The sequence below is a fragment of the Zalophus californianus genome, chromosome 9, assembly GCF_009762305.2.
Source record: "Zalophus californianus isolate mZalCal1 chromosome 9, mZalCal1.pri.v2, whole genome shotgun sequence".
NCBI classification, from domain to species: domain Eukaryota; kingdom Metazoa; phylum Chordata; class Mammalia; order Carnivora; family Otariidae; genus Zalophus; species Zalophus californianus.
This window is the reverse complement of record NC_045603.1, coordinates 11,228,620-11,254,292: the sequence shown is the minus strand read 5'-3', so window position 1 is coordinate 11,254,292 and position 25,673 is coordinate 11,228,620. Positions and strand designations below refer to the sequence as shown.

At 54.2% G+C, this 25,673-nt stretch overlaps 1 protein-coding gene across 1 annotated transcript; it reads left to right on the top strand.

Moving 5' to 3' along the window:
• The first annotated feature begins 1,517 nt into the window (after positions 1 to 1,517).
• Positions 1,518 to 25,403, top strand: CSF2RB (colony stimulating factor 2 receptor subunit beta). The gene is made up of 14 exons (XM_027593411.2): positions 1,518 to 2,067; positions 8,324 to 8,561; positions 9,540 to 9,663; positions 12,226 to 12,416; positions 15,061 to 15,212; positions 15,296 to 15,464; positions 15,948 to 16,083; positions 16,257 to 16,414; positions 17,554 to 17,693; positions 18,673 to 18,835; positions 20,300 to 20,390; positions 20,587 to 20,644; positions 21,503 to 21,606; positions 22,250 to 25,403. The coding sequence occupies exons 2-14, from the start codon at positions 8,486 to 8,488 to the stop codon at positions 23,394 to 23,396; spliced, it is 2,709 nt and encodes a 902-aa protein (XP_027449212.2). The 5' UTR covers positions 1,518 to 2,067; positions 8,324 to 8,485; the 3' UTR covers positions 23,397 to 25,403.
• The last annotated feature ends 270 nt before the right edge of the window (positions 25,404 to 25,673 follow it).

Below are 25,673 nucleotides of genomic sequence, written 5' to 3'. Positions count from 1 at the left end.
ATTCAGGCCACCTCACTGCTGAGTCCTGGTCACACCTCTGTCTGTGCTGGTCACACAGGGAGCCCGGAGGCTGGGGGGCACTTGGCCCACCCAAGGAAGGGGTATGACCCGCTGTCAGGAGCTTGGCCCAGGTGCCGGAGTAGCCAGTTACAGCCACAAGCCCCAGGGAGAGTGGTAGGTAAGCCTGAATCCCTCATGGATGGAATAAGCCAGGCTGTGCCCCCGGGGAAAACACCGATCCCCCTTTTCCATCTTCCCTGTAGAATGGAGTGAAAGGTGCAAGGATCCTCTTGCTGTCGAGGGAGCCAGAACAGAAGGCTCCAGACATTTTATGGAGGCGAGGGGTCAGGGGAGGGTGAGGGCGAGGGTTTGGAGTGGAAAGAATAGGGTGCTGAGTCAGAGTGGGGAAGAGTGTCTTCCAGGGGCCCCTTGAGAAGAAGACCTCTGCCCAAGGCCTCCAATGCAAATATGTGAAAAAGCATGACTGGCCGGGGCCTCACCTCCCTCAGAGGCGCCCTCAGACAAGGTACGGTGTGCCCCAAGTCTGGTGTGGGAGGGCAGCTTCCCCCGCAGGCCTGCCCGGGAAGGCTTTGTGATCGCCTCTGGCCAGGCCTAGAAGACACACATAGGTTGTCAACCAGGAGCCGGATTCCTCACCGGTGTGGGTCCCCTGCCCTCTCTTGGGGGGCCGGGGGGGGGGAGGGGCAACCCTCCCTCAAGGTGACAAGACTGAGCTTCTCAGCAGAAATGCCCCGTGGCCTGGAGAGCCCGGCGTCCACGTGGGCCTCCTTGAGCCTCCGCGCTCCCACCACACAGGAGCACCCTGGCCCCCAGGAGGGCCTCTCTCCTCCCAAACAAGGCTCCCAGATCCTGCAGGTACCACTCTGCCCTCCAGCATGGGCTTTTTCCACCTTCCCCACCCGCCGTGGGGCATTCCAAGCCATTCCTGGCCAGGCAAACCCTTCCGGCAGGTCCCGGCCCCTCCCCGCCCCTGCCACTGCACCCTCTTCCCTGGGAGGTGTCCCCTCCCCTCACCAAGTCTCTGTCCCCGGGGAAATGGCACCGCTTTTTCCTTCTGCCCGACTCCAATATGGCTCATGGAGCACTGAGTGTCTTCATTTAAAATTTCATACTTCGTTTGTTGTGGATTTCTTGTGTTATTTTTTACCATATTGCACTAAAATACTCTTTATTTTAATTACTGAGTGTTTGGCTACCCCCTTACACTTTCCGCCCAAGGATGTGCCTCACTCGCATTGCCTTAGCCCCAACCCTGCTGTGCTCTGCAGTCACTCATTCATTATTCCCCCACAGGGTCACTAAGAGCCTCCTCTGTGCCTGGGCACGTGCTGGGTGACGGGCATAGAAACACGAGCCACACACGAGGCTGTGCTGGGGCTTTCCATGCACACTGAGGACTGTGGGACGGACAGGTTGGGGGGTGCAAGACGGACACTAGGGAAATCACAGGAACACGGGCTAACACGGGTTGGGGGGGACGCCCGACTCTGAGCATCTCATGCAGCATTTCATTTCATTCTCTCGACAGCTGCCTGTAAGTGAGGAACAGGTGGGGGTCCCGAGACCCCACGAAGTCACACGCCGCCGCCCGGTGATTTGCACAAGGTCACACTCTGTGCGGTCGTAGAGGTGGGAGCCCGCCTGGCGGCATTGTCTGGCTCCGGACAGACCGGTGCCCGCTCTGGTTATCGCCGCCACCTCCCCCTGCATCCTCCCAGGGGCATCAGGGAGGGAGGGCTGCATGAAGCAACCTGGCACCGAGCTCACAGAGATGAGTAGGAGTGAACAGGGAGCAGTACTTGTGGCTGAAGAAACATTTGCAAACTCAGTAAGGCCTAGAGAAAAAAAAATCGATATCTCGGTGTCCACAGTTCTCAGAAGCTGGGCGATCTTGTGAGGAGTCACAGAAACCGGCCTGGCCTGGTGTCGCTTCCTCTTTCTGCTTCTCTGTTTCCTAACGACAGCGTCAGCATAAATAGGAAGCGCGAGAGGCTCCCTGTCGCCTGGACACTCCGGCAGAAGGCTGAGCAGTCCCACCGCAAAGAGGTACGTTCTGGCTTTCAGGGGTAGGCTCAAGGGGAGGGCTGGGGGAGCAGGGGGTGTCTGGGCTGGGAACCAAGGACAAGCAGAGCCTGGGGGTGTGGAGTGGGCAGGTGTGGCTCTGGGACTTGGGGAGCCAGGGGGCGAGGAGACAGCCCGAGTGTCCGTGTGAAGGACTGTAAGGGTGGGGAGCTCACCTGTGGAGTCCCCTGTCCTGGCATCAGGGGAGGGACGCCAGGGGAGGTGGAGAGCTCCGGCCTGGTAGTCACACACTTGCCGTGTCTTTGCTTTGCTACGAAAGTGTCGCTAAGATGTTGGTGGCAGTGAGAACACCCTCTCCCTGCCCCCCGGTTTCTGCCTCCTGGTCTCTGGACCGGGAAGAGCTCTGAGATCCCTGATACCCTGGTTTAGAAAGGGAGAGTGGGAGAGCAAGGGCGCGGTCGCGCTTGTGGTTGTGTGTGTGTCGTGGGGATGCAGGGGTGCAAAGAGACTGGGAGGCAGAGGGGGAAACCTGGAACTTTGTCATGTTGCGGCCCAGAGCTTGGTGTGGCTTTGGAAGCTCGCTTTGGAAGATGAGAAAGGGCCCGGTCCCCTGCGAAGGGACTTCTTTTCCCCCTGGAAGAAAGTGTTTTGGCTGGCGTACTCGACCCTGAGCCTCTGTTGCTTTGTGGGGTTCGGGCCCAGGTGTGGATGTTCTGTACCCAAGTGTGCGGGCTGGCGGGGTGCAGGGGTGGGGGCGGGGGCGGGGGCGGAGAGATGTCTAGGTGTAGCTGCCGCAGGGTCTGTGCAGGTGCGTGCATTTGCCCTGGGGATGGGGGTGCAGGTGTTCCTCTGGTCCGCACAGAGGTCTGAGCCTGTGGGGCCTTGCCGGTCAGGCCCCAGTGACAAGTTGCAAATGTACAGTTGCTATAGGGTCTTCAAAGACCCTATAGCAATTTTGTATCACCAGGTTCTGATTTTCTCGACTTCTCACCTTTCCCGCTCTCTAATCGTTTTTTAAGGAATGAAAGCTTTTCTGTTCACTTTTGATCACTTTTTCCCATTCACCAGTTCTTCTCCTTCTCATACCCACCAATACTACAGGATAGTTGAGTTGTTTGATGAGCACATTTAATACTAAGTGAATACATGGGTATCTGCTTTATCAACAGTTAGAATGATCCAGAATCATGTAACACAAAAGAGAACACACCAGCTATCTCTGTCCCCTGGTCCCAAAACATCTTCTGAGCATGCTGCAAGTATATAGTTTTCCTTTGTACATAAATGGGATTATAATATACATAGCGCTCTATGACTTATTTTTTTCACCTAACACTACATTTAGTCAACGTTCCGCAATAACACATATAGATTTAACTGATTTATTAACCCTAACAAATAGGTGGCATTAATTAGTAGGGGTACACCACAGGTTACCCGATCCCATATTAATATACATTTAGGTTGTCTCCAATTTTTCCACACCCGCAAAAGTGTTTCTTTTGCAGCCCACATGTCTAGGAGCAGAATTGCCAAGCAAGAGGTTGTGCATTTAAAAATTTAATAAATATTGTCAGATCATCCTCAAAGTAGCTGAATTAACATATACCCCCACATTCTTGCGTGAAAGGCCATTTTTTTTGGTGGGGGAGATAATCAGTCTTTAAACTGTGTCCAATGGATGGATGAAAATGATCTGATTCTTGCTTGGATTTTTCCTTTCCCTGATTATGGGTGAAGTTATACATCTGCCATATATGTTTGTTGGCCGTCCGGGTTCCTTTTATGAAATGTATGGAGATGTTTTGTCCATTTTCCTGTGGGTTCTTTAAGGTCAGCTTATTTAGCTGACCTTACTATAGGATATCTTTTACATATTTACTGCAGACGTGGCTCATTTATTAGGTTTATTAACAATGTATTTACATATGTTTTAATATGTTTCCAGATAATCACTTGGCTTTTTTCTTTACCATGTTTAAGATACTTGTTTCATATAAAACTGTGCTAGTTGTTTCTAACTCAAATTTCTCATTGTTTTTCCTTTATGCTTTTTGGATTTGGTGTCTTCTTCAACCCCTAAGGTTAAGGAAATACTTGAAATGCTTTTACCATTTCAGTTTTGACTTTTAGATCTTTAATTCACCTGGAATTTGGAGGGGCAGGTAATACATAAAGTAGTAATCTAACTTTAAACAAATTATCAGCTGTCTCAACATCATAATTATGAGTATGTAGCCTCCATGATTAGAAATGCCACTCTTACCTCCCAAATTCCTACTTGGTTATTTTCCTTACTGTTTTCCATTCCATCTGTCTACGATTACATTCCCCATTATTTTTCTGGTGAAAGAACCCGTCTCTCATGTTTGGTTTGTTATAATCTAGAATCAGTTTGTCACGCACTTTAAAAATCCTTTTGGAGTTTTGATTTAGATTGCATTGGATTTAGAGATTATTGGGGGGGATTGACCTCTGGAGATGGCAGTTGTGGGCAGCCTTCCCCTGTTGGTTCCTTTGATGAGAAGAACACGAACATTTTCCTTTTGACTCTGACGTCACTACAGATTTCTAGTAAATGTCCAGAAACGCCAACATTCCCTTCAATGTCTCCTTTGCCGAGGTTCCTCTGTTCGTTTGTTTCATCGGAAATGGCTTTTGTATTATCGAATATTGAGAAGTATCTGTCAAGATAGCCTGATCCTTTTTTCCCTTTTAATCTATTGGCCTGTTTCTTTTAATCATGAGGAGATTTCTTAATGGCTCTTCATCCGTTTCTGGAATAATCCCCATGTGGCCATGATGCATTCTTCTCTTAAACATCTTTATCAGATTGTTCTATGACATTCTTTTTGTCTGGAATGAATTTGTGTTTTGCCTTTTTTTTTTTTTTTCCATCTCCAGTTTTTATTCCTACCATTAAATTTCTTCACGAGTTTGGAAATTTTGGTATGCATGTTTGTTTTGAGTGAAAATGTGTTTGCTTTTTCTCTTTTCTTTTCTCCCTCTCCCTATCAGTCTTTTGCTCCCATGCTTACCTCTCACTCTTAGTGGTTTTTAGCCCTTACAGTTTTTTTTAAGATTTTATTTATTTATTTGACAGAAAGAGAGAGACAGCGAGAGAGGGAACACAGGCAGGGGGAGTGGGAGAGGGAGAAGCAGGCTTCCCGCGGAGCAGGGAGCCCGATGCGGGGCTCGATCCCAGGACCCTGGGACCATGACCTGAGCCGAGAAGGCAGACGCTTAACCGACTGAGCCACCCAGGTGCCCTGATTAACCCTTACATTTTTAACACACGTATTGAATGTATATTTTCCCTCTGCTTTTGGGTGTAATTAACACACATATGCTTCTCCAAACAAGACATGATCTTTAGCTTAAAAAGCTTTCAGTTCTCCTTTGCTTTCCACCCCTAATCTGACAGCCGACTCCCACATTAAGATCATCTATGTTTTACTTCAATATTGTGATTGTGAATTCACTTATTTTCACTTTATAAATAACAATTCTTTACTCAGTATAAATCTTATTGGCTTCTTTTCTTACCACTAATTTCAGTATCATACACTATCTTTCTTGGACAGTTTTTCTTTTTCCTGAAATACATCCTAGAGTAATTGTGTTCCTCAGAAAAGATCTGAAATTTTTCTTTGTCTTACATTGCCAAAATGTGTTTTTCTGCCCTCAAGTGTCAATGTAACTTTGATTTTTTCAATGATTCTAGGTTTAAACATATTTTCCCCCAGTATTTTCAAGACATCATTATCTATTTAGAGTTCAGGATCACTTGTGAGAAAATCTGACCAACCTGACCCTTATTCCATTGAAAATAATGCTTGTTTCCTTCTGGAAGCTTCTAGGAGTATCCTTTTACTCTTGGATGGCCAAAAGTTTACCAGCATGTGATTGAGTATGGCATTATTAAAAATGGAGTTTGCCCTTCACTTAGTGGACTGTTGTGTCTCCTTTAAGCCCTGTGAAGTTTTCTTCTATTTCCAGTTGCAGCTGTTTTGTCCCCAAACAACGGTGGCTTAACAATATGGAAGGTTTTGTTTTTGTTTTTGTTTTTGTTTTTCTCACATAAAAGATGTCCAGAGGTAAGCACTCTCAGGCTGGTATGGTTGCTCCACAGTGACGAGAATGATCCAGGCTTCCCTCTTTCTGTTGCACTGGGTTCCATCCTCAAGGTAACCTTATGGTCCAAAACGGCTTCTGGAGCTCCAGCCATCACTTCCAAGTTGTAGGCTGGAAGAAGCAGGAGAGGCAGGAAGGCGAACATGGACCCTCCTACCTGAGCCATCTCTCTTTAAGAAGCCTTTTCTGGAAGGCACACCTGTTGTTTCCACTCACATCTCCTTGGACGATATTTAGTGACATGACCATACCTAGCAATAAAAGAGAGTAGGAAATGGAGTCTTTTATTCTGTGTAGCACCAAGCCAAGCTGAAACTTGAGTTTATTTTACCAAGGAGGAAGGGGACAGCTCAGAAGCTGACACTGTCTGCCACATGGTTTGCAAGTTTAATATGATTTAACTTCTTATATTTAAATTTGTAACTAACTTGTTATTTGGGGATGGTGTGGGGTAGAGATTTAGGTGGATATGTTTTACCATGTTATTCCAGTACCTTAGCACTTTTTATATTCCATCCCTTCGCATTGATTCATGAATCCTCTATCACGTAGTACATTCTCGGGTAGAATAGAATTGCCTGGGCATTCTGTCCCTTGATCTATCATGTGTGTGCAACACACTGCTTTACTTACCGGATCTTTGCAATAAATTTTGCTACTGGGGAGAGCCTCCTTGTTTTCAAAAATCTCATTAACTGTCCTCACATATATATTTTTTTTCTGAGTTCCTATAAAAAACATCATGTTAAATTTTCTTTGGAATTGTATTAAACCTCTAACTTATTTTAGGATGAATCACTCTCTTTACCTATGTAGTATTTGTACTTGTGGTAAGACCCAAATAGAAGCTCTGGGGTTGCAGGCTAGTTCCAGGTAGGCAAACCAAGCTGTACCGGCCACAAGGACTCACACCCTTATCCGGTGGCATTGCCCCCATCTGTAGGTACTGAAGTGGACAAATACTCTCCTCCCCCAGCTCCAAACAAACCCACTCTTCTTTCCTGGGCCTCTTCTTCTTTTTTTTTTTTTTTTTTAAGATTTTATTTATTTATTTGAGAGAGAGAGAGAGCTCGTACACAACCTGGGGGAGGCGCAGAGAGAGAGGGAGAAGCAGACTCCCCACTGAACCCAACTCAGGGCTCGACTTGGGGCTCGACTTGGGGCTCGACTTAGGGCTCAAGTCGGGGCTTGATCCCAGGTTCCTGAGATCATGACCTGAGCTGAAGTCAGTTGCTTAACAGACTGAGCCACCCAGACACCCCTTTCCTGATCTTTTATCGGACTAACCGCTCTGTAAACATCACTGCATTGGGTTCCTCTCATGTGAGATATGTGTTTGTACCCATGTTACTGGTGCAGAGAACAAAGTTCAGGGTGCACTGGTGGTCAACCTACGTCACTGGCATGGGAGGGACTGAGCCTGTGCTGAAGGTCAAGTCGGCTGCATCCAGAGCTGTGCTTTTCCCAGTAAGACAGTTGCTGCTTTGTGTGTGTGTGTGTGTGTGTGTGTGTGTGTGTGTGTGTGTGTGTGCATCTTGAAGTTTCAGACAGTCTTACATGGAGAAAAGGAACCGCTGTCCTCTGCTCCACTCTCCTCGGTACTTCCCAGGGCTAGACGAAATGAAAAGAGGAAATCCCCAACCTTCTGCTGAGAAAAGGGAACGGGCCTTCTGAGGGTGGTGTGGGAGGGATGACAGTAAATGGAGGGAGGGCGGGACAGCACCAGGCCCTGAGTGTGTGTACGCATGGTGTGAGCACGCGTGGGATCCCACCCAGGGGAGGGCACTGTGGACGCCACACTCTGTGATTGCTCTAAGCAGATCAGGTCAGGGGCCCTCAGGGAGCTCAGAACAAATCCAATACCAGGGCTCCCTCCCAGGTCTTCCCATGGCCAGGGGATTGTACGGGAGTTCCTGGTGCACGACCAGGTGCGGACCTATTTCTGCAGAAGCCATTAAATGCATCGCCCTCACAGTCATGCCCTAGGCACTGAGGCTAAGCGGAAGGGACTGCCCTGGGTGCCCGGCTGAGGTGGCAGGGGATGCTGGAGCCCATGCATCACTCCTGGGTTCACTCTGCAACATGGGCCAAGTCCTGGGGCTACAGGATATGAGGGGCCCGCTCTCAGCTGGAGTCTCTTCTGCAGGCAGAATCCTGGAGAGAGGATTCACAGGAGCTGGGGACATGGGTCTGGCCTGGCCTCCAGCTGGGGAAGAATCCAAGATTCCAGGCCAGTGAGGACCCCTGCCCCTGCGCAGCACTGGACCTACTTGAGCTGGCCACCTGCTCATCCAGAGCTGCCCCAAAGATGGTGCCGCCCCAGGGGCTGCTCCCCGTTGTCTTGCTGGCTCTGTTCTGGGGCCCCAGCATGGCAGGGGCCCAAGGTGAGCTCCGTTGCTTCCTCTCCTTTCCTGGCCCCTCCTCATAGCCGGTCCTTGAGCAAGGCCACCCCCACATGTCCCCCAGGAAGCCCCCAGACCCCTTCCTCCCTCCCTCCCTCATTTTCCCCCTCCCTGATCCTCTCTGCCCCCTCCCCCGCCCCCTTCCTGGATTCTCATCCTTCTCCAGCCTCCTGAAAGTCCATCTCTGCTTGTGTGGCTTCTCTGTCCACACTTGTCTGCCTGGCACTCGAGCCTTCTCACCTCCAGGCTGGCCGTTCCAGCCTTACGTCTGCCCCCACCCCACCCCAGACACTCTGCTCCCCTGATGGCCTTGACCAGTTCCCTCCTTTGTGCCTTTGTTCCTGGGCGCCCTGGGACGGGTGGTCTCTCCCTGCTTTGGTCCCGGCACCCTCCTTCTGCTCAAAAGCCCTGCTGGGTTGTTCCTCTGGCTCCTGAGGCCCACAAACCCCATCCCCAGGGGCTCCCAGAGAACACGGCTTCTCTGGTAACCCCAAGAACCACATTCCCTTTCCCAGCACGAGGCCCTGCAGCTGACCAAGAGCCCCGGGCCAGGGAGGTCCCATGGGGCTCTGACGTGCTGACTCTTCGGGGTGGGCGTGTGCCTCTCCTCCCAGCCTGTCCCAAGGTGTCCCAGGTCAGGGCCCGGGCCTGAAGCATGTGTCCCTTGTGGGGTGGGAGGGAGACCCTTTCCAGGAGCAGGGCACAGCAGGGGCCATGCCGACTAGAATGTGGTATTCCTCTCCGGGCAGGAGAGTCCACGGCCAGGGAGGGCCCTTGTACCCGTAGAACCTCTGTGCCCCTCAGGGCCCCCAGGGACTTCTGCCTAGCAGCCAGTAGCCCCTGTAGGACTCTCGGAAACCCCTCTCCAGCCCTGGGCATCGCAGAGGGGCTGGGAGGGGAGGTGACAAGGGACATCTTGAGGGGAGAGATGTGACCCCCTTTGTGCCTCTCCCTGGGCAGAGACCATCCCACTGCAGACCCTGAGCTGCTATAATGACTACAAGAGCCACATCACCTGCAGGTGGGCAAACACTCGGGATGCCCAGCAGCTCGTCAACCTGACTCTCTACCGGAGGCTAAATGAGTGAGTGACACCAGAGCCCAGGGGCCGGGGGACAGGGAGCGTCGCTGCTGTGTGGGGTTGTGCCAGGGTTGGGGGATGCACTGAGGGCCAGGAAGGGGAGGCCCCAGCCCTGGCTCAGGAGCTCCTGCTCCATTAGGCAGCCTGCCAGGCCCAGGTTCTGTTGTCTGATGTCGGGGTTTTGGGAAGAGTTTTCTACATTAACATTGCTGTTGATGACAGTGATGGCGATAATCTTATTTCATCACAATCGAACACAATTGCCCTGCAAAAGTCAATGTTAGATTGTCTTCACTGTGAGGTGGGCAGGGCACAGGTATTATGCCCAGTTCACAGACACGCAAACCAAGGCTGAGGAGGTGAGGTCCCTCTCCCGACCACAGGGCAGCTGACCGGCCGAGTGGGAACCAATGCCTTGTGTCTGGCACGGGGGGCTGGCCTCCATGTCTCCCCAAGGCCCTGCCGCCTCCAGAGTGTGGGTTTTCTCCTTCCCCTTCACGTGGTCTCCGGGGTATATACCATTTGGGAAGATTCCTTGCACCGTCCTGGGGTCTGGGGACAGTTTAACTCACATTAATAGAAACAATTAACTGGCTGGCGTCACAGGTGCAGGGAGACCCGCTGGAGGCCAGCCCTGGGGATGAGCGGCTCCCCACACCCCGCAGCAGTGCCCCTCAGCCCTCCCTCTGTGCCCCTGGGAGCCCCCATCTTCCCGGCTGTGGCCCACTTCCTCCTGCGCTGAGACATCCCCCCCACCAGGCACAAGAGAGGCTCCCGGCCCCCTCCGTGCTCACACCGCGCACCCACCCCCCTGCCACCTCCCTGGGTGCTCTCTGCAGTGACTTCCTACCCCAGACCTGTCTAAGGCTGCGCCCCGGGATCCCACCCACTCTTGCTGCTAAAGAACATCACTGCCGCCCCAGTTCCCGCTCTCCCTGTGCCATCGACAGGCCCTCTCCCAGGATCATTCCCGATCCCTGAGCAAATGTGACCGGACTCCCACTTACCCCTGCCAACAAGGGCTGCAGCTCTGGGGGGCCTCCTGACCCCCATCTTCTTCAGCGGGGCCCATTCCCTGCCTCCCTTTGAGGTGACCCTCCTCCAAAGAGTTGTCTAGACCCACTGCGTCCCAGGTCTTTCCAATTATTCTGAACCCACGCCCCTGGGCTTCTGCTGCCCCCGTCAGGCCCCCCGGACTGCTCCTGCCCAAGGCACCAAAGCCCTGCCTGCTGCTAAATCCAGTGCTCAGGCTCTGCCTCCTCTCTTCTTGACCGTGGGCAGCACCTGATGCGGACTGACCACCGCATCCTCAGGAAGCACGTCCTTCTACTGGCTTCCAGCCACCACACTCTCCCCTCTCCTTGTGTCTCCCCCCTCTCCTGGTGTCTCCCCCGGCTCACCTTTTCTGTCTCCCTGTTTGCTTCCTTCTTTTGTCTCCAACTTGAAGGGTGAGATGCCCAGGGGTTCATCCTTGGATCTCCACTCTGGTATATCCTGATCCAGGGACAGAGACCCAGCCTAGCCTGAGGCTGTGCACTGGTAACTCTCACACGCTCACCAGCCGCACCTGCCCCTAAGCTCCAGGCCTGCAGGTGCACCTGGCTCTCCGCAGGTCCTTAGAGAAAGGTGTCTTCCACCCCCAATGTTCTAAACCAAATTCCTGCCCTGCCCCCAAACACGGCTCCTGTTCATCCCCACATCCCGCTTCACTAAATGAGAGCTCCCAGAGGCTCCAACCAAACAACTGGGAGGTATGTTCCTTTACCTTCTTTACCACCTTTCCTTCCCCACCGGTGCCTCTAATTCACCAGCAAATGTTGTCAGTTTCATCTTTAAATAGAATGTGAATTTGGCCAAGGCTAACATCACCACCGTGGGGCAAACCACTTCCTATCACTTGACTATTCCAGAAGCCTCCTACCTGGTCTGTGTTTTCAAGACTACCATCCTCCCCCCAACCCAATCTATCCACAACCCAGCAGCTAGAGGAAGCCTTTCAAAGCATATGTCATGATATGTCACTCCGTTGCTCATAACTCCACATTTGCCCCACTTGCTGTGACATCCAAATTCCTTAGATTCCTCTTAAACACTGCTGCCTGTCACCTTGCTCTACTGGTCTCTGCCTCCCACCCTCACAGATTCCACCCCATGCACACGGGGAGACTGCCTAGTCATACGACACTCCAAGCCTGTGCCTGCCCCAGGGCCTTTGCACCTGCTGTTGCCTTTGCCTAAACTCCTCTTTCCCCAGAATGTGCATGGCTCCCTCCCTCACTTCCTCCGAGTTTCTGCCCCAAAGTCACCTTTTCCACAAGGCCTTCCCTCTCTCCTCTATTTGAAATTGCACCCCCACCCCAGCCCTTCTGGCTTCCTTGTCTCCCTGCCCTGCTGTATTTGTCTATGTGAACTTTGCTCCATTTGACACATGACATATTTTATTCAGTCGTGTCACGTGTGTCCCCCTGGCCCTGGACAGAGCCCCACACATGGTGACCACTTACTGGCATTTGTTGAATGAGTGACTCTCCCTCACTGTGGGCTAACCATGTTATCTCCTGGCAGGGACCTTCCAAAGCCAGTATCTTGTGACCTTAGTAACGACACGGCCTTGTTAGACCACCCTTGTTCCGGCTGTGTGTCCAGAAGATGTGTCATTCCCTACGAGTTTTTCGTTATTGCTGACAGAGACTACTTTTCATTCCGACCGGACCGGCCTCTGGGCACCCAGCTCACCATCACTCTGACCCAGCATGGTAAGGCCTGGGATCCCCAGATGGGGGTGGCCCCTCAGCGGGTGGCCAGTCTGCAGAAGGGCCGGGGAGCGAGAGTCTTCACTGGCTTGGGGGTGGGTTTGGTCTCTTGAGAGAAGAGGCTACAGTCTTCCTGTGATGGAGGCATTGAGCAATAATGTGAGGAGCCCCTGGCCTATGGCATCTCCCTTGGCCTGGGCTGCCCCACCACCTGGAGCAGTGAAGGCTTCCCTTCCAGAACAATCCTTCCTATTCAGGTGGAAACTTTACAGTTCGAAAGCACTCATCACCAATCTAGTCTCATCCAATGTCTGCAACAGCCCAGTTTCAGATGAGGTGATTAAAGCCCAGTGAGGTCATATGACTCTTCCAAAGTGCCGCCCCTGAGTGGTGGTGACAGTGACGGACCAGCGAGCGTGCCGTGTCCACAGCGGCCCCCAAAATCAGTGCTCTTGGGTGGGTGTCAATGATCATTTTATGTAAATATTTAAGTTTCACGTGACTGTATATTACACAGACACATAACCAGCACTTCAATCTCATTAACTCAATTGTACCTGTGCTCAGAATGAACGTAAAATAGAGATGTTCGGGAGGATCATCTTTTTAAAGTTGGAATTCATGTGGTAAGAATCCCGCAGATGACTGGCTTTTAGGAAACACTGCCCAATATTATTTAATAATTACAATAATGCATGGTGTCGTGCACTACTTTTTTTTTTTTACCCCATTTCACTGATAATGAAATTGAGCTAAGAGAACAAAAACTTGCCCAAGGCCACTCGGATGCATGTGTGTGACTTAGCGTCCTGGGTCCCAAACACTGGGCAGCCCGTTGCACCTGCAAGCCTCAGATGGAAAGGGGGCTCCGGCCTTTGTTTCCTGCCTGTTTTCATCACAGCAGCGCCAAACTGTTGCCCGGAAGAGGGGATGGGTTAGACCATAGTGAATTCATTCCAAACAGGGTCTCAAAACGTGTCTGATGGATGAGAAAGGCCCCATCCTGGTGGGCCTCAGAGCATGCAGAGAGGCAGGAGACAGCAGAAGTTGAACGACAGGTGGATGCCATGCGCTGAGGGGCAGTGGGTGAGGAGCCTTGGGTGGGGGGTGGGGATCAGGACAGGCTTCCCAGAGGAAAGAGGAGGGAGGGCTGCAGGGAGGGCTGAAGGGTGGGTGGGAGAATGGAGCAGGAAGAGCATTCCTGGTAGAGGAAACGGGCACGTGCCAAGGCTGGGAGACGGGAGGACAGGTTGGGGAAACCATCCATCATTTATCCCAGGATCTGGTGGCCTGGTCGCAGGGAAGGTGTCAGCTTAGAAAGGGGGGAGGGAGCGTGGTGTTTGCCTCCTGGAGCGTATGTTCAGCAAGGAGGTCAAGTTCCAGCCCAAACCATCTTGGCAATGAATCAGGGAGGCTGGCGGGTGTTGGGCAAGGGGACAGGTGTTCATCCGAGGCCCCCACACGTGGAGGTCTGGGACATTTCACTTCCTTTCTCAGGTTCTTGACCTGTGCAATGAGCTAGCCGACTAAAATTTCTCAGGTCAGGTGAATAGGTGTTTGCTTGGGTTCCTGGTCCATTCAGGGAGCAGCTTCTAGAGCTCCATGCTGAGAGGCATTCCCACTCCCTGACAGGCTCAGGGGCTAGTCGTGCAGGGACTGATGAGCCTGCTGTAGATGCAGGGGTGGGGGACTGAAGAGGGGGTTCCCTGTATCTGCTATTCCTGCCTTAAGATTTTCTAGAGGCTCCAGCGCTGCTATGGGCCACATCCAGCACAGAACATTTACATCTTGTTTGGACTCATTGAATTTTTTGTGCTTGAAAGTCACCCTTCAGCATTCAGACACAGAAACTTCAGGAAGGTGGGGGCCAGGCCATTCATGAATGAGTATGCTCTCCCAGCAGACAGATGCTTGCTGTAGGCTGATGGAATGGTTTCTTGAAAGGTCTCTGAAGGTTGCCTACATGTACCTATTCGTGTAGTCAGTCATCGTTCACTCACTTTGTCCCCCAAGTTCCCTGAGCCACTACTCTCAGGCCATGGGGATAGAGAAGGGCGTCAAGGTCCAAACACTGCCACCCACGAGCTCCTGATTACTTGGAGGGGCAGACATGGAAACACATGAATGCACCAGGGTTGTAAGGACCATACGACGGGCTATGGTGGGACGGGAAAAGGAGTGAGGGATTCTGCCCAGGGGAGGGGAATCCAAAAGGAATTAAGGGGGCGACATTTATGCTGGGCTCTGAGAGGAGCAGGACCCTGGGCAGGTGGAAAGGGAAGGAGGGTGGACAGGGCAAGGGGGAGTAACGCGAGCCACAGCGCCCTCTGCTGGGAAGGGGACCACACAGGGCCCTGGGGACAGGTGGGGACAGGTGGGGACAGGTGGGGACAGGGGTCTCCATTGGGAGCTTATTGCCAGCACTTCATGGAGCTTATATGATATGTGCACAGCTTTTGTTCGTGTTCACAGTGAACCCAGACAATTTTGCAGGTGAAGGGCCTGAGGTCCACAGAGGAAACGGGTCTTGTCCAAGGCCACTCAGCTGGTAGGGGCAGCACTCAGCCTGGAGCCCATCTGCCCACACAGAAAATGCCGCCCGACAGTTATCCAGCCCCTTATGGGCCCTTGCCCCCGCTTCCTCCAGTGCAGGCCCCGGCACCCAAGGACCTCCTGATCAATACTACCGGGGACCACTTCCTGCTGACCTGGACGGTGGCCCTTCCGGGTTCCCAGAGCCACTGGCTGTCCAACCTGGAGTATGAGGTGGTCTACAAGCGGCTGCAGGACTCCTGGGAGGTCAGGACCATGGCCAGCTCCAACCCCCCAAGCCAAGGGACCGGCCCTGCGGGGCCTCTCCACTAACCCCTCTCTCCCCTCAGGAGGCCTCCACCCTCTACTTCAAGTCCTCCCAGGCCGTCCTGGCACCAGAGCACCTCATTCCCAGCAGCACTTATGTGGCCCGAGTGCGCACCCATCTGGCCCCCAGCTCAGGGCTCTCGGGGCGGCCCAGTCAGTGGAGCCCGGAGGTCTGCTGGCCCTCGCAGACAGGTAACACGGTCAAAGTTGGGGCAACGCCTTTCCGAGGGGAGGGCAGCTCGTCCCGCTCCAGGGAGTCTGTTCTGCGGGATTCCACCAGGCTCCTGTGTCATGGGTTTAAAATCGCTTCCCTGGGCCAACTCCCTCCGGGCCCCGGCCTCTGCACACCTCCTGGCTAGGGGCACTTTCAGTGACAATGACAGTAGCCTGATGAGCAGCTGTGTCTTCCCGGGTGTTGTGCTTCGTGGGGACAAACCAACATCACTGTGTCGAGGCCCCGAGCACGGAAACGAGATGCCCTCCCCATTTTGCCCAGTGGGGTGTGAAGGGTCACGGGATTCACTCACCCAGCTGGCGGCTTCAGGCCACGTTGAAGCCCGAGTTTTTCTGGGGCCCAAGTCCATGATCTCTCAGAGATGAGGCTCCCGGTAGGCCCCCTGAGAGCAAAGGAATGAATGCAGGAGGGAATGAGTAAGGGACTGTCTCCTCTCCCAGGGGACAAGGCCCAGCCCCAGAACCTCCAGTGCTTCTTCGACGGGGCCACCGTGCTCAGCTGCTCCTGGGAACTGAGGTCCGAGGTGGCCAGCTCTGTCTCCTTCACCCTCTTCTACAAGGCCAGCCCCAATGCAAGGTGAGGGTCCCCTTTCTCCCTCCCCACCCTTCCCCTCCCCGCCTCGACACCTTGCCCTCTCCAGGCCTCCCCCTGACTCTGGGGGCCCCAGCGGAAGCTACGGCTCCTCCCGAGGTCACATCTCTCCCGTGGCCCCTGCCTCCTTCTGCCCTCACCTCCACCATGATCCTCAGGGAGGAAGAGTGCTCCCCAGTGCTGAAGGAGGAGTTCCCCGGCCTCTACATCCGGCACCGATGCCAGATTCCCGTGCCCAACCGCAGGAACCACAGCCAGTACACCGTCTCCCTTCGACTGAAGGAGGAGGAGAAGTTTATAAAGAGCTCGGACCACAGTGAGTTTGCTCTCCCCCACCCGCCTTCGGCGTGGGTGCTCCTGCAATGGTCCTGTTGCGTGTCCCCCACATCAACTCAGAACTCCTGATGGCCGGATCTCCTGTTTGTCTCTGCCAACAAAACGCAGCCCAGTGAGCAAAGGGAACAAAAGTCATTCGAATCTCTTCTTGAAGTGCTCAAGAAGCAATAATACAACAATGACAATGGCAAATAATATGAAGGAAGATTCAACCGATAATCCCCAGGAACACATCTTTAAAACCTGTTCTCCCCTTCCTTTAGCTCTGCTTTTCTGTCGAGCTGCTCTGTGGCCCTTCCTGCCAACCATGCCCTCACCGAACTTTTCCTTTCGTGCCGTGATTGGATTTTTCTCTCTCAGGTTCCCAAATTCCTCCGCCAACGGATATTTTCCGTCTTCAAAATAACTGATCTATGATTGACTTCTTCAATCAGGGCTAGAATACGTGCAAAGAAACTGTAATTCTTCGCAGGATCATATCCCTGATTCTTCTTGTGTAGCAAGGACCCCATGCGAAGGAACCTCCTGCATGGCTTCTCAGGGCCCCAGGCTCTTCCACCCAGTCTTGAGTGTGTGCAGGAGGCCACAGCCCATCTGTCTCTGTCGCCTGGGTTGGAATCCACCAGTCACTCTGAGGGTCTGCCGGGTTACCCTCTTTTTTCCACCACTTGTTAGCTGCCTGTCCTTGGCAGGTGACTTAATCATTCTGGGGCTCAGTTTCTCCATCTGTGAACTGTGGCAAATGAATAGGACCTACCATGTAGGGGTTGCTGTTAAAATCAAGTGAAGGGATTCATGCAGACAGAGCCTGTAGGACAGTGCCTACAACATAGCTAATGCTCCAGAAGAGGACCAATTATTGGTGTTTTTATTTTTACTTAAATGTAAGGAGTAACCCATGCTTTGGGTCACCTCACTTCAAAACAAGTGTATCTCAGCATCTCCCCAGAGAAGGGCTGCTCAGGTCCAAGTGGACAGTATGGGGAAGTGGGGGTTCAAGGACCCCGGGATTGGCTGGACCCAGTTAGAGAGAGCACCTGTGACCAACATGGAATGAAAAGAACGTTCCTTTGGAGGCATGTTAGGAACAATGTTCCCTAAAGGTTTCCCTCCCTCCAGTCCAGATGGCTCAGCCGACACTCAATGTGACTAAGAGCAGAGACGGCTACACCCTGCACTGGACAGCAGAGGAGATGTTCTACAAACACATAGGTCACACCTTCCAGGTCCAGTACAAGAAAGATGCAGCCTCATGGGAGGTGAGGACCTCTGCCCCAGAAGGGGCTTATACTGGGGTGGGGGGTGGGGTGAGAAAACACAGAGGAGAGCCCCAACCTGCCAGGTGCTTGGCTCCCAGCAGGGGACCAGTCAGAGGAAGCCGCTGAGATGTAGCAGTCATGACCCTGTGTGGTTGGCTGGTCACTGTCCCCTCCCTTGGTGAAGGTCTATGGCTCACAGAGGTGATGTGACATGGCCAGAATGAACTATGGGACCCCGAACTGCAAAAAGGATGCAAACATCAGGGCTCAGAGGGCAGAGAGACAAGCCGGATGAAGGGTTTTCCAAAGTCACCGAGGGACTCTTCTTCAGAAAGGTCTTCTCTGGAATACAACTGTGCAGCCGCTCTGAGCAGAGCTGCTCCTGATAAAGCAGGCAGGGCCCCAGCCCAGGGTTCCATCTCTGGCCCACACCCCCACGTAGCCTCGGGGCCTGTGTGCAGAACCTGGGGCTCCCCGTGGCCCAAGTCCGAAACCTCGGAGCCAGCCGCAGACCTTCAGCCTGGAAATAGGGAAACTGAAGCCAGGAGGGGCTGGTCAGTGGGGGAGCTAGGAGCAGGCCCCCCAAGTCCAGTCATGCTGCACAGCATTCCTGGGAAGGCCACAGTTGGGGTCCAGGCTGTCCCTGAGGAGCTGGGAAGTTGGGGGGTTGTCTCAGAGTGAGGGTGGGACATGATGTGTCCTCAGGATTTCTGGGCCTTGTTGTTGTCCTAGGTCACAGGGATGCAATCCCCAGTCCCACCCAGGGTGCTCTACCTCCGCGAGCACTGGACTAGGGCCCTCCATGGGGGCTGGGGGGACTGCGTCAGACCTGGGGCTGCAGCTGCAGCCGGGGACTGATGGGGCAGAAAACCCGGGGCCCTGAGGTGGGAGGGGTTTGGGGCTGTGCCCTCCCCCCCCACACACACACCAGCAAGTCGCCTCAGCCTCAGCACACCTGCTCACTCACGTGTGCCCTCAGGAGAGCAAGACGGAAACCCTCCAGAACGCCCACAGCATGTCGCTGCCGCCGCTGGAGCCCTCTACCCGGTACCAGGCGAGAGTCAGGGTCAAGCCCACCCCCAGCGGCTACAACGGTATCTGGAGCGAGTGGAGTGAGGAGCGCTTCTGGGACACCGAGTGGGGTATGTCTCCCAGCCTTACCTTCCCTCCTGGGTACAGCCCAGCTGGGCAGAGGACAAAGGTGCTGTGGACACAGAAATGCGACCCCACCCCACCCAAGTATCCTTTCTTCTATGTGTCACTAGTCACACGAAGTGACACCTGGTGTGCAACACAGACTGCAGGTGAGGTCTTGAGAGCAGCGAAAAGCAGTCCTCACCGTCGCTCCTCCCTCAGACTGGACCTTAGCCCTCTATTAATATGGTCCATGGCTTCATTAGCCTTTGTGGCAGCCATCACCTAGTGACCACTCAGCCCGAATTTCTAGTTACAGTTATCATGGCAGCAAACATCAGGAGCTATGGACTGAGGCCCGGGACTGGAAGGGTTTGGTCTGATTTCTTTCTGATTTTTTTTTTTTTCTTTTAAGTAGGCTCCACACCCAGTGGAGTTCAACGCAGGGCTTGAACTCACGCCCGTGAGATCGAGACCTGAGCCAAGATCAAGAGTCAGACACTTAACCGACTGAGCCACCCAGATGCCCCAGATTTCTTAATCTCCCCCATTTCCCTGCACTTGCTGCTTTCTATAGTGACCACCGGGAGACAAGTACAAGACTAGGTCCAGGAAGGAGGAGGTATTAGCAGCAAGGACCCCAGCCACACCAGGCTCACAGGGAAGTCCCAGAAAGAGAATTACAATTGAGTGGAAAAGAGGGCTGGACACCGGGCCTGAGAGAAGAGACCAAGGGAGCCCTGGAGGGGCCCAGCCTGTGAGGGGCTTGACGCTGGGGCTCCTGATGGGCCTTTACCCCTCCTGGTTCCTCCACCAGGTTTTTCCCATCTCTACCTCTTCAAACCTCCCTGTTACTTGAAGCTCAAGCTTCTGTGTTGCCTCCTACATGAAGTCCACTGTGTTTGCCCCGAGCTAGAGTCATTGCCCCACCCCCTCCTGCTACTGGAAAGAATCTAACCCTCTGTGTTTTTCCTGATGTGGGGAACAAAGGCAAAAGAAATGTAGACAAAATTAAATTTTCTTATAACCTGCAGTCTTTACCTCCCCCAACTCCAAAGTGTATAATCAGTCACTGCTCACAGTCCCTGAGCAGCCCTTCCTCCCACGGGTCCTGTCCCCGTGCTATAATAAAACATCTTTTTGCATCGAGGACGTCTCAAGAATTCTTTCTTGGCCTTTGGCTCCGATCCCCAGCACTCCAGTAGCTGCACATCACTTCCCAGCGCTTGAACCTTGTGTTGCGGGGGAGGGCTGGAGGTCGGACCATTTCCCCGCCCTTCTTAGCCCGTGTCTGGCCTTCCCTCCCACTCTGCACCCCAAGACAGTGAGCTGCTTCTGGAGCACCACGGCAGCATAGAGCAGGGTCTGGGAGCTCTGCCCCGGCCTCCCCTCCGCCCCCTCCTAAGCCTCCAGCTCTGTCCCGCCCCCCCCCAGATGCTAATGCTCTTTTTTTCCTTCCTGGGGCCCCGCAGTGCTACCCATGTGGGTCCTGGTGCTCATCCTGGTCATCACCACTCTGGCATTGCTCCCTGCCCTGCGCTTCTGTGGCATGTATGGGTACAGGTAAGGGGACTCCGTGATGTTTGGGGGTGCCCAGGCCCCCACACTGGCTCCCTCTAGTCCCTGCTCTGCCCCTTCCTCCCCGGCAGCCTTGGACAAATCTCGCCTTTGCCCGGGGCCTCAGTCTCCTCTCTGCACAGGAGTGCGGGGCAGCTTCCCTGAGGTCCCTGGCAGCTGTACCTCCCTGGTATCTTTCTAGGCTGAACCGGAAGTGGGAGGAGAAAATCCCCAACCCCAGCAAGAGCCACCTGTTCCAGGTAAGATCTGGCTGTGAAGGCGGCTGGGGTGGTAGGGGCTCCTCACTCCTGCGCCCATGTCCCTGTCCCTATGTCTTCCCTGCTTTCCTGTGGCTTTGAGCACGAAGCCTAGGTGGCCCAGGAAGGCTCCAGGAAGCTCTAAGAGGCGGGCCGGCACCAGCAAGCTCGGCTCTGCCATCCTCTGGGCACCTGCAGACGCACAGGGCTGGCCCTGCCTGCAGGGCTCCCGTGGAGCAGGGGTGGAGTGGAACGGGGGCCTGCTAGGAGTCAGGGGGGCGCTCAGGGGGAGGTTCAGTTCTGCAGGGGCCGGTGGACTGACAGGAGGCCGAGTGGCTTCCCCGAGGACAGGACGTCGGAGGTGAGCTTTGGAGGATCCAGGGTGGTGCCAGGTGGGAGAGGCCTGCGGAGGGTGGACACAGGACCCCTTCGCGAAGGGAACTGAGAGGGGCGGGCAGTGAGGCTGGGCGCACATCCCGGATGCTGAGATGGTCACAAGGTGGGTGTCGTCGCCATGTGGGTCACAGGGACCTTTCGGTCAGGCACGGCCAGCTTGCCTGTGGAGGGGTCTCGTGGCTAGTGGGGAAGAAACTACGGTGTGGGTGTGGAGGCAGTGACACCCCAGATTTGTGGCCTTGCGAGAAGAAGGTCCCCATCCCCAGGTGCTCGAGGGCCCACGGCAAGTCCCAGCCCCTCTCTGGGCCTCTCCTTCCTGGTGTCCGGAGGCCGGGGCTGGTCCTGACCTTGCTGAGACCCTTCTATGTCTCGGGGCTCGCTGTATCCCCTGTGAGTCCTCACCGCCCCCCTTCAGCTTCTCGAGGGCCCACACACCCACAGCACAAATGTCCCTTCTCTTCCCAGAACGGGAGTGCTGGGCTCCAGTTCCCAGGCAGCCTATCGGTCATCATCAGCAGGAGCCCCCCACACAAGGAGCTGCAAGGCAGCTTCTTCCCTGAGCTGGATGGGTGAGTGCCTGGGCACGGGATCCCTAGGAGGTGGGAGGGTGGCCCCACTGCACACGCTGAAGGCTCAGAGGAAGTGGCCTCCGGCCTGTGGCTCAGGATGGAGAGATCCATGGAGGTTTGTTGCTCCAAAGCCACAGGCACACCGGTTGGGTGTCAGGAGGAACTTCCTGATTCCCGGGTTAGGGAGGGCCCTAGCTTGGACTTGACCCGAGGCAGAAGACTGGAGCAGATGACCTCTCCCTGCCCTGCTGCCCAGGAAGACTCCACACTGGGGTGCTGATGACATGGGTGGGGTGGGGGAATGAAGGGACGAGGGCATGACTGGGCATGCGTGGGCTGGGCATCCACCTGGTCCCTGAAGCTGGGCGGATGAAGGAGCACGGGGTGAGAGGAGCCACACCTGGTAGAGGAAGACCTTGAACAAGAGCATGGAGGCTGGCGGGCGAGACCCGCGGGGGACTGAAGGCCCGTGCCGTGTCCTCTCTGGGCTTGCTCCCCGACCTTGCCCTGCCCTGTGCCCTCTGTGAGCTCTGGGTGGGGCTGGGTCTCCCCCCTCCACCTCCCCACCACCATCCAGCCCCAGCATGAGCTGAAGTGACTGCCCCAGGTGGCCCCAATGTCTCTGTGCCCGTTCTCCCCACAGCTTGTTCCCTGTAGACTACAGGCACAGTGAGGTGTCGCCTCTCACCACGGAGGACCCGAAAGACAGCCGTGAATCACCATCGGAGCCTGACACGACTCCAGCTTCCTTGGACCTGTACTCGGAGCAGGCCCGCGGCCCCCAGCCAGGCCTGTCAGCCCTGGCGGGCAAGCCCAAGAGCCAGGCTTCTGGCTTCGACTTCAACGGCCCCTACCTGGGGCTCCCCCATGGCCGCTCCCTGCCTGATGTGCTGGGCCAGCCAGGGCCCCCACAGGCAGGCGTGAGCCAAAAGCCGCAGGCTCCGGGGTCCCTGGAGTACCTGTGTCTGCCTGCAGGGGGGCAGGTGCAGCTGGTCCCACTGGCCCAGGTGATGGCACAGGGCCAGGCCAAGGATCTGGAGAGGAGCCCTGGCCCAGGCACAGAGGGGAACCCCTCCCTGGAGTCAGGGGCAGGCCTTGGCCCTTCTGCACCCGGGCTGATGGTAGGCAGTCAAGGCCCAAAGAACAGCCCCAGCCCGAAGGATGGGGCCCTCACAGCTCAGCCCACTGGCTCCGGGGGCCCTGAGGATGGCTTCCTGACCTCTGGCTATGTCACCACTACAGACCTGGCTCTCCCCTTGCCCACGGGGCTGCCTTCTGTCTCCACAGTTCACCCTTCGCACCTGCCCTCAGACCAGAACCACAGCCTCGATCTTAGAGCGGCTGGTGGGCTCCATGCAGGCCCAGCCCCCAGCAAGCCAGAAATTGAGGGCTATGTGGATGTCCCTCCAACCCCAGGCCAGTCTCCCAAGGCCCCTTTGGGCAGTCCTGGCCCTCCTACGGCCAGCAGCCCCATCCTAAGTCTGGGGGAGCCCAGAGCAGAGAGGGCCCCTGCCTCCCCACACCCTGAGGGGCTCCTGGTCCTGCAGCAGGTGGGTGACTACTGCTTCCTCCCTGGCCTGGGCTCTGGCCCTCTCTCACCCCAGATGAAGCCCTCTTCCCCAGGACCCTGTCCTGAGATCGGGGACCCTGACCAGGTGTCCCAGGCCAAGAAGGCCCTGGGCCAGGCCATTCCCCAGATGCCAGCCATCCGGCATTTCAAGGCCCTCAAGCAGCAGGACTACCTGTCGCTGCCCCCCTGGGATGTCGGCAGGCCTGAGGAGGTGTGCTGACACCCTCCAGCTCCTGGGCACATGAGTGGGAGGAGGTCTACCTCCCCTCCCACCGTTGGAGCAGACGGAGGTGGGGAAGTAGTCAGCCTCCTCCCTTCTTACTTGACCTTCAGCCAATCGATTCTCCTCTCCCCACTGCCTCCCTCTCTCTCTCACAGATAGACAGACGGACACAGACACACGCACATTTTTCTTTCATGTTAACTTACTTTTAGGTTCCAAATTATCAGAGCTTCCTGTATACTCATTGTATTCGCCCCTGGTTTTGGGGGGTTTTTTGTTTTTTGTGGTTTTTTTTTTTTTTACCAGATTTCCTTGCTTTCACCACTGTCTTCTTTCTCTTTTCACTGATTTACTAGTGAGTTTGAGGTCTGAGCTAAGCCCATTCTGAGATGTCGTGTCTCAGTCAGAGCCTGTTCAGATGCCGACGTGTCTGGTTACGTTGAGGACTTGGGTCTGCGGCCTGGCCCCGGCAGGCGCGGACGCTGCCCCAGTGTGGAGGGAGGCAGGAGGCCCCCTGGCTGGGACCTGGACGGGGAAGGCTCGGGAGAGCAGTGCAGGACCTGGCTTGCTGGTGGCAGGCCCTGCAGCCCCAGGTGCAGTGGCAAAGCCCCAGCATGATGGGTGCTCCAAGCACTGGGCGTGGTAAGGGGCATGCAGGAGGAGAACTGTGCTGAGCTCACCTGAGGCCCCGCCGGTGGCTCAGGAGGTAGGGACGGCAAGCCTGAGAGCTCAGTGTGTGTGCCGCCCGCTGGCTACAGTGACCTGCTTTCTATTTCCCGGCTGGTGGGGCCTGCGGAAGCTGGGACGCGGAGGGGCGTCCAGAAACCACGTGCACTCCAGAAATGTTGGAACAACCGTTCAACAGAGAAAAAAAGGAAAAGGATCAAAGGCCTGGACCCTTTGGGGCTTTATAATCAGAGTCACACTGTTGCCCTCCCTCCAGAAAGAACTTAACAGCTCCCACCTCTCCCGGCCACGGCCCAGGGGCTTTGGATTTACGTCTGGGCCTACACAGAGGATTATGGTTTCTTAAAATCTGTGCCTTTCTGATACGCGAAAAAAAAAAGGCATTAAATCCTTTTAATTTGCATTATTTGATAACTATCAAGTTTGCACGCATTTTTGTATTTCCTGGGCATTCGTATTTTATGACCTGGCTAAGCCTATTAGGGACTTTGTTCCTTGGGGTGTTCATCTTTTCCCAATTAAGTTTTTAAAAACTGTTTAAATGCAGCCTTTCATGGATGGTGCACGTTTTTCCCCTAGTTGTAGTTTGTCTTTGAATTTTGTATCTGAGGCCCATAGACCTACACAATGTAGGCTTCTCTGCATGTTGAGATTTGCCAGCTCGGCTTTTGGTGTCCAATTTACAAAGGCCTTCCCCTGCCTTTGAAACTACATTGGTCCTAATTTATATTTTTTCTAGTTCTTGTGTTTCAAGCTTTTTGTGTTGAACTGTGATGGGTTTGGAATGTACGAATGTCAGAGGGACAAGCTTCCTTTATGTTTTCCCCGAACAAGTGGCCTGGGTGTTCTTCCATCGTTTGCTGAAACACCCACTCTTCGTCCATGTGTCCAAAATGCCAGTTTATGATCTAGAAAGACCCTGATATACTTAATGGTTTTCTAGGGTTTCAATTTTCTTATCTGACATTGTTCTCTCAATGGTACCCCACTGTTCCAATTGTTCTGGCTTTGTAATGTTTTAACAAGTGGCAAACCCAATGTTCTTGTTACTCTTGTTCTCAAAGCCCTGTTCAGTACAGCAATGTTGGGGGTGGGGGGTGCGGAAGGGATTATAAAAAATGTAAATATTTGCAAATAGTCACATGTTACAATAATAACACTTTAGGCTATTCTAAAGTAGAATCCTGTGTTATGGCGGAAGGAGGTAGTCCTACATGGATTAGAAAGATGTCCAAGGGAATGAATTCCAAAATGTTCAGACATGGTTAGCTGAAAAAAACTGCAATAAAATATTTTTATTGTACAACAAAACCCAAACCCTAAACTTGTGTCTCTTTATGTTGGAATAGCAGGGGAGGGGTTGTGGTTTGAAACCACAGTTGCATTAAGGAGGATGAATTGTGAAACAGAAGGGCCTGTGGGTCTTTGAGGCTCCAAGGCAGGCTTAGGGACAGTGTAGACAAGATGAGAAATGCAGCGCCAGCAGAGTGAGAAGCAGGTGGAGGTCCTGGGGACAACCCTGGGCGGAGCTGGGCTGTAAGTCAGGACCTCCTCGCCCCAGAATTGTTGCAAGCCTACCCTGAGGGG

Coding starts and splice junctions, on each gene's coding strand:
- CSF2RB (XM_027593411.2), top strand. CDS start 8,486: ATGGTGCCGCCCCAGGGGCTGCTCCCCGTTGTCTTGCTGGCTCTGTTC. Junction 12,417..15,060: donor CATCACTCTGACCCAGCATG/GTAAGGCCTGGG, acceptor CGCTTCCTCCAG/TGCAGGCCCCGGCACCCAAG. Junction 16,415..17,553: donor TATAAAGAGCTCGGACCACA/GTGAGTTTGCTC, acceptor CCCTCCCTCCAG/TCCAGATGGCTCAGCCGACA.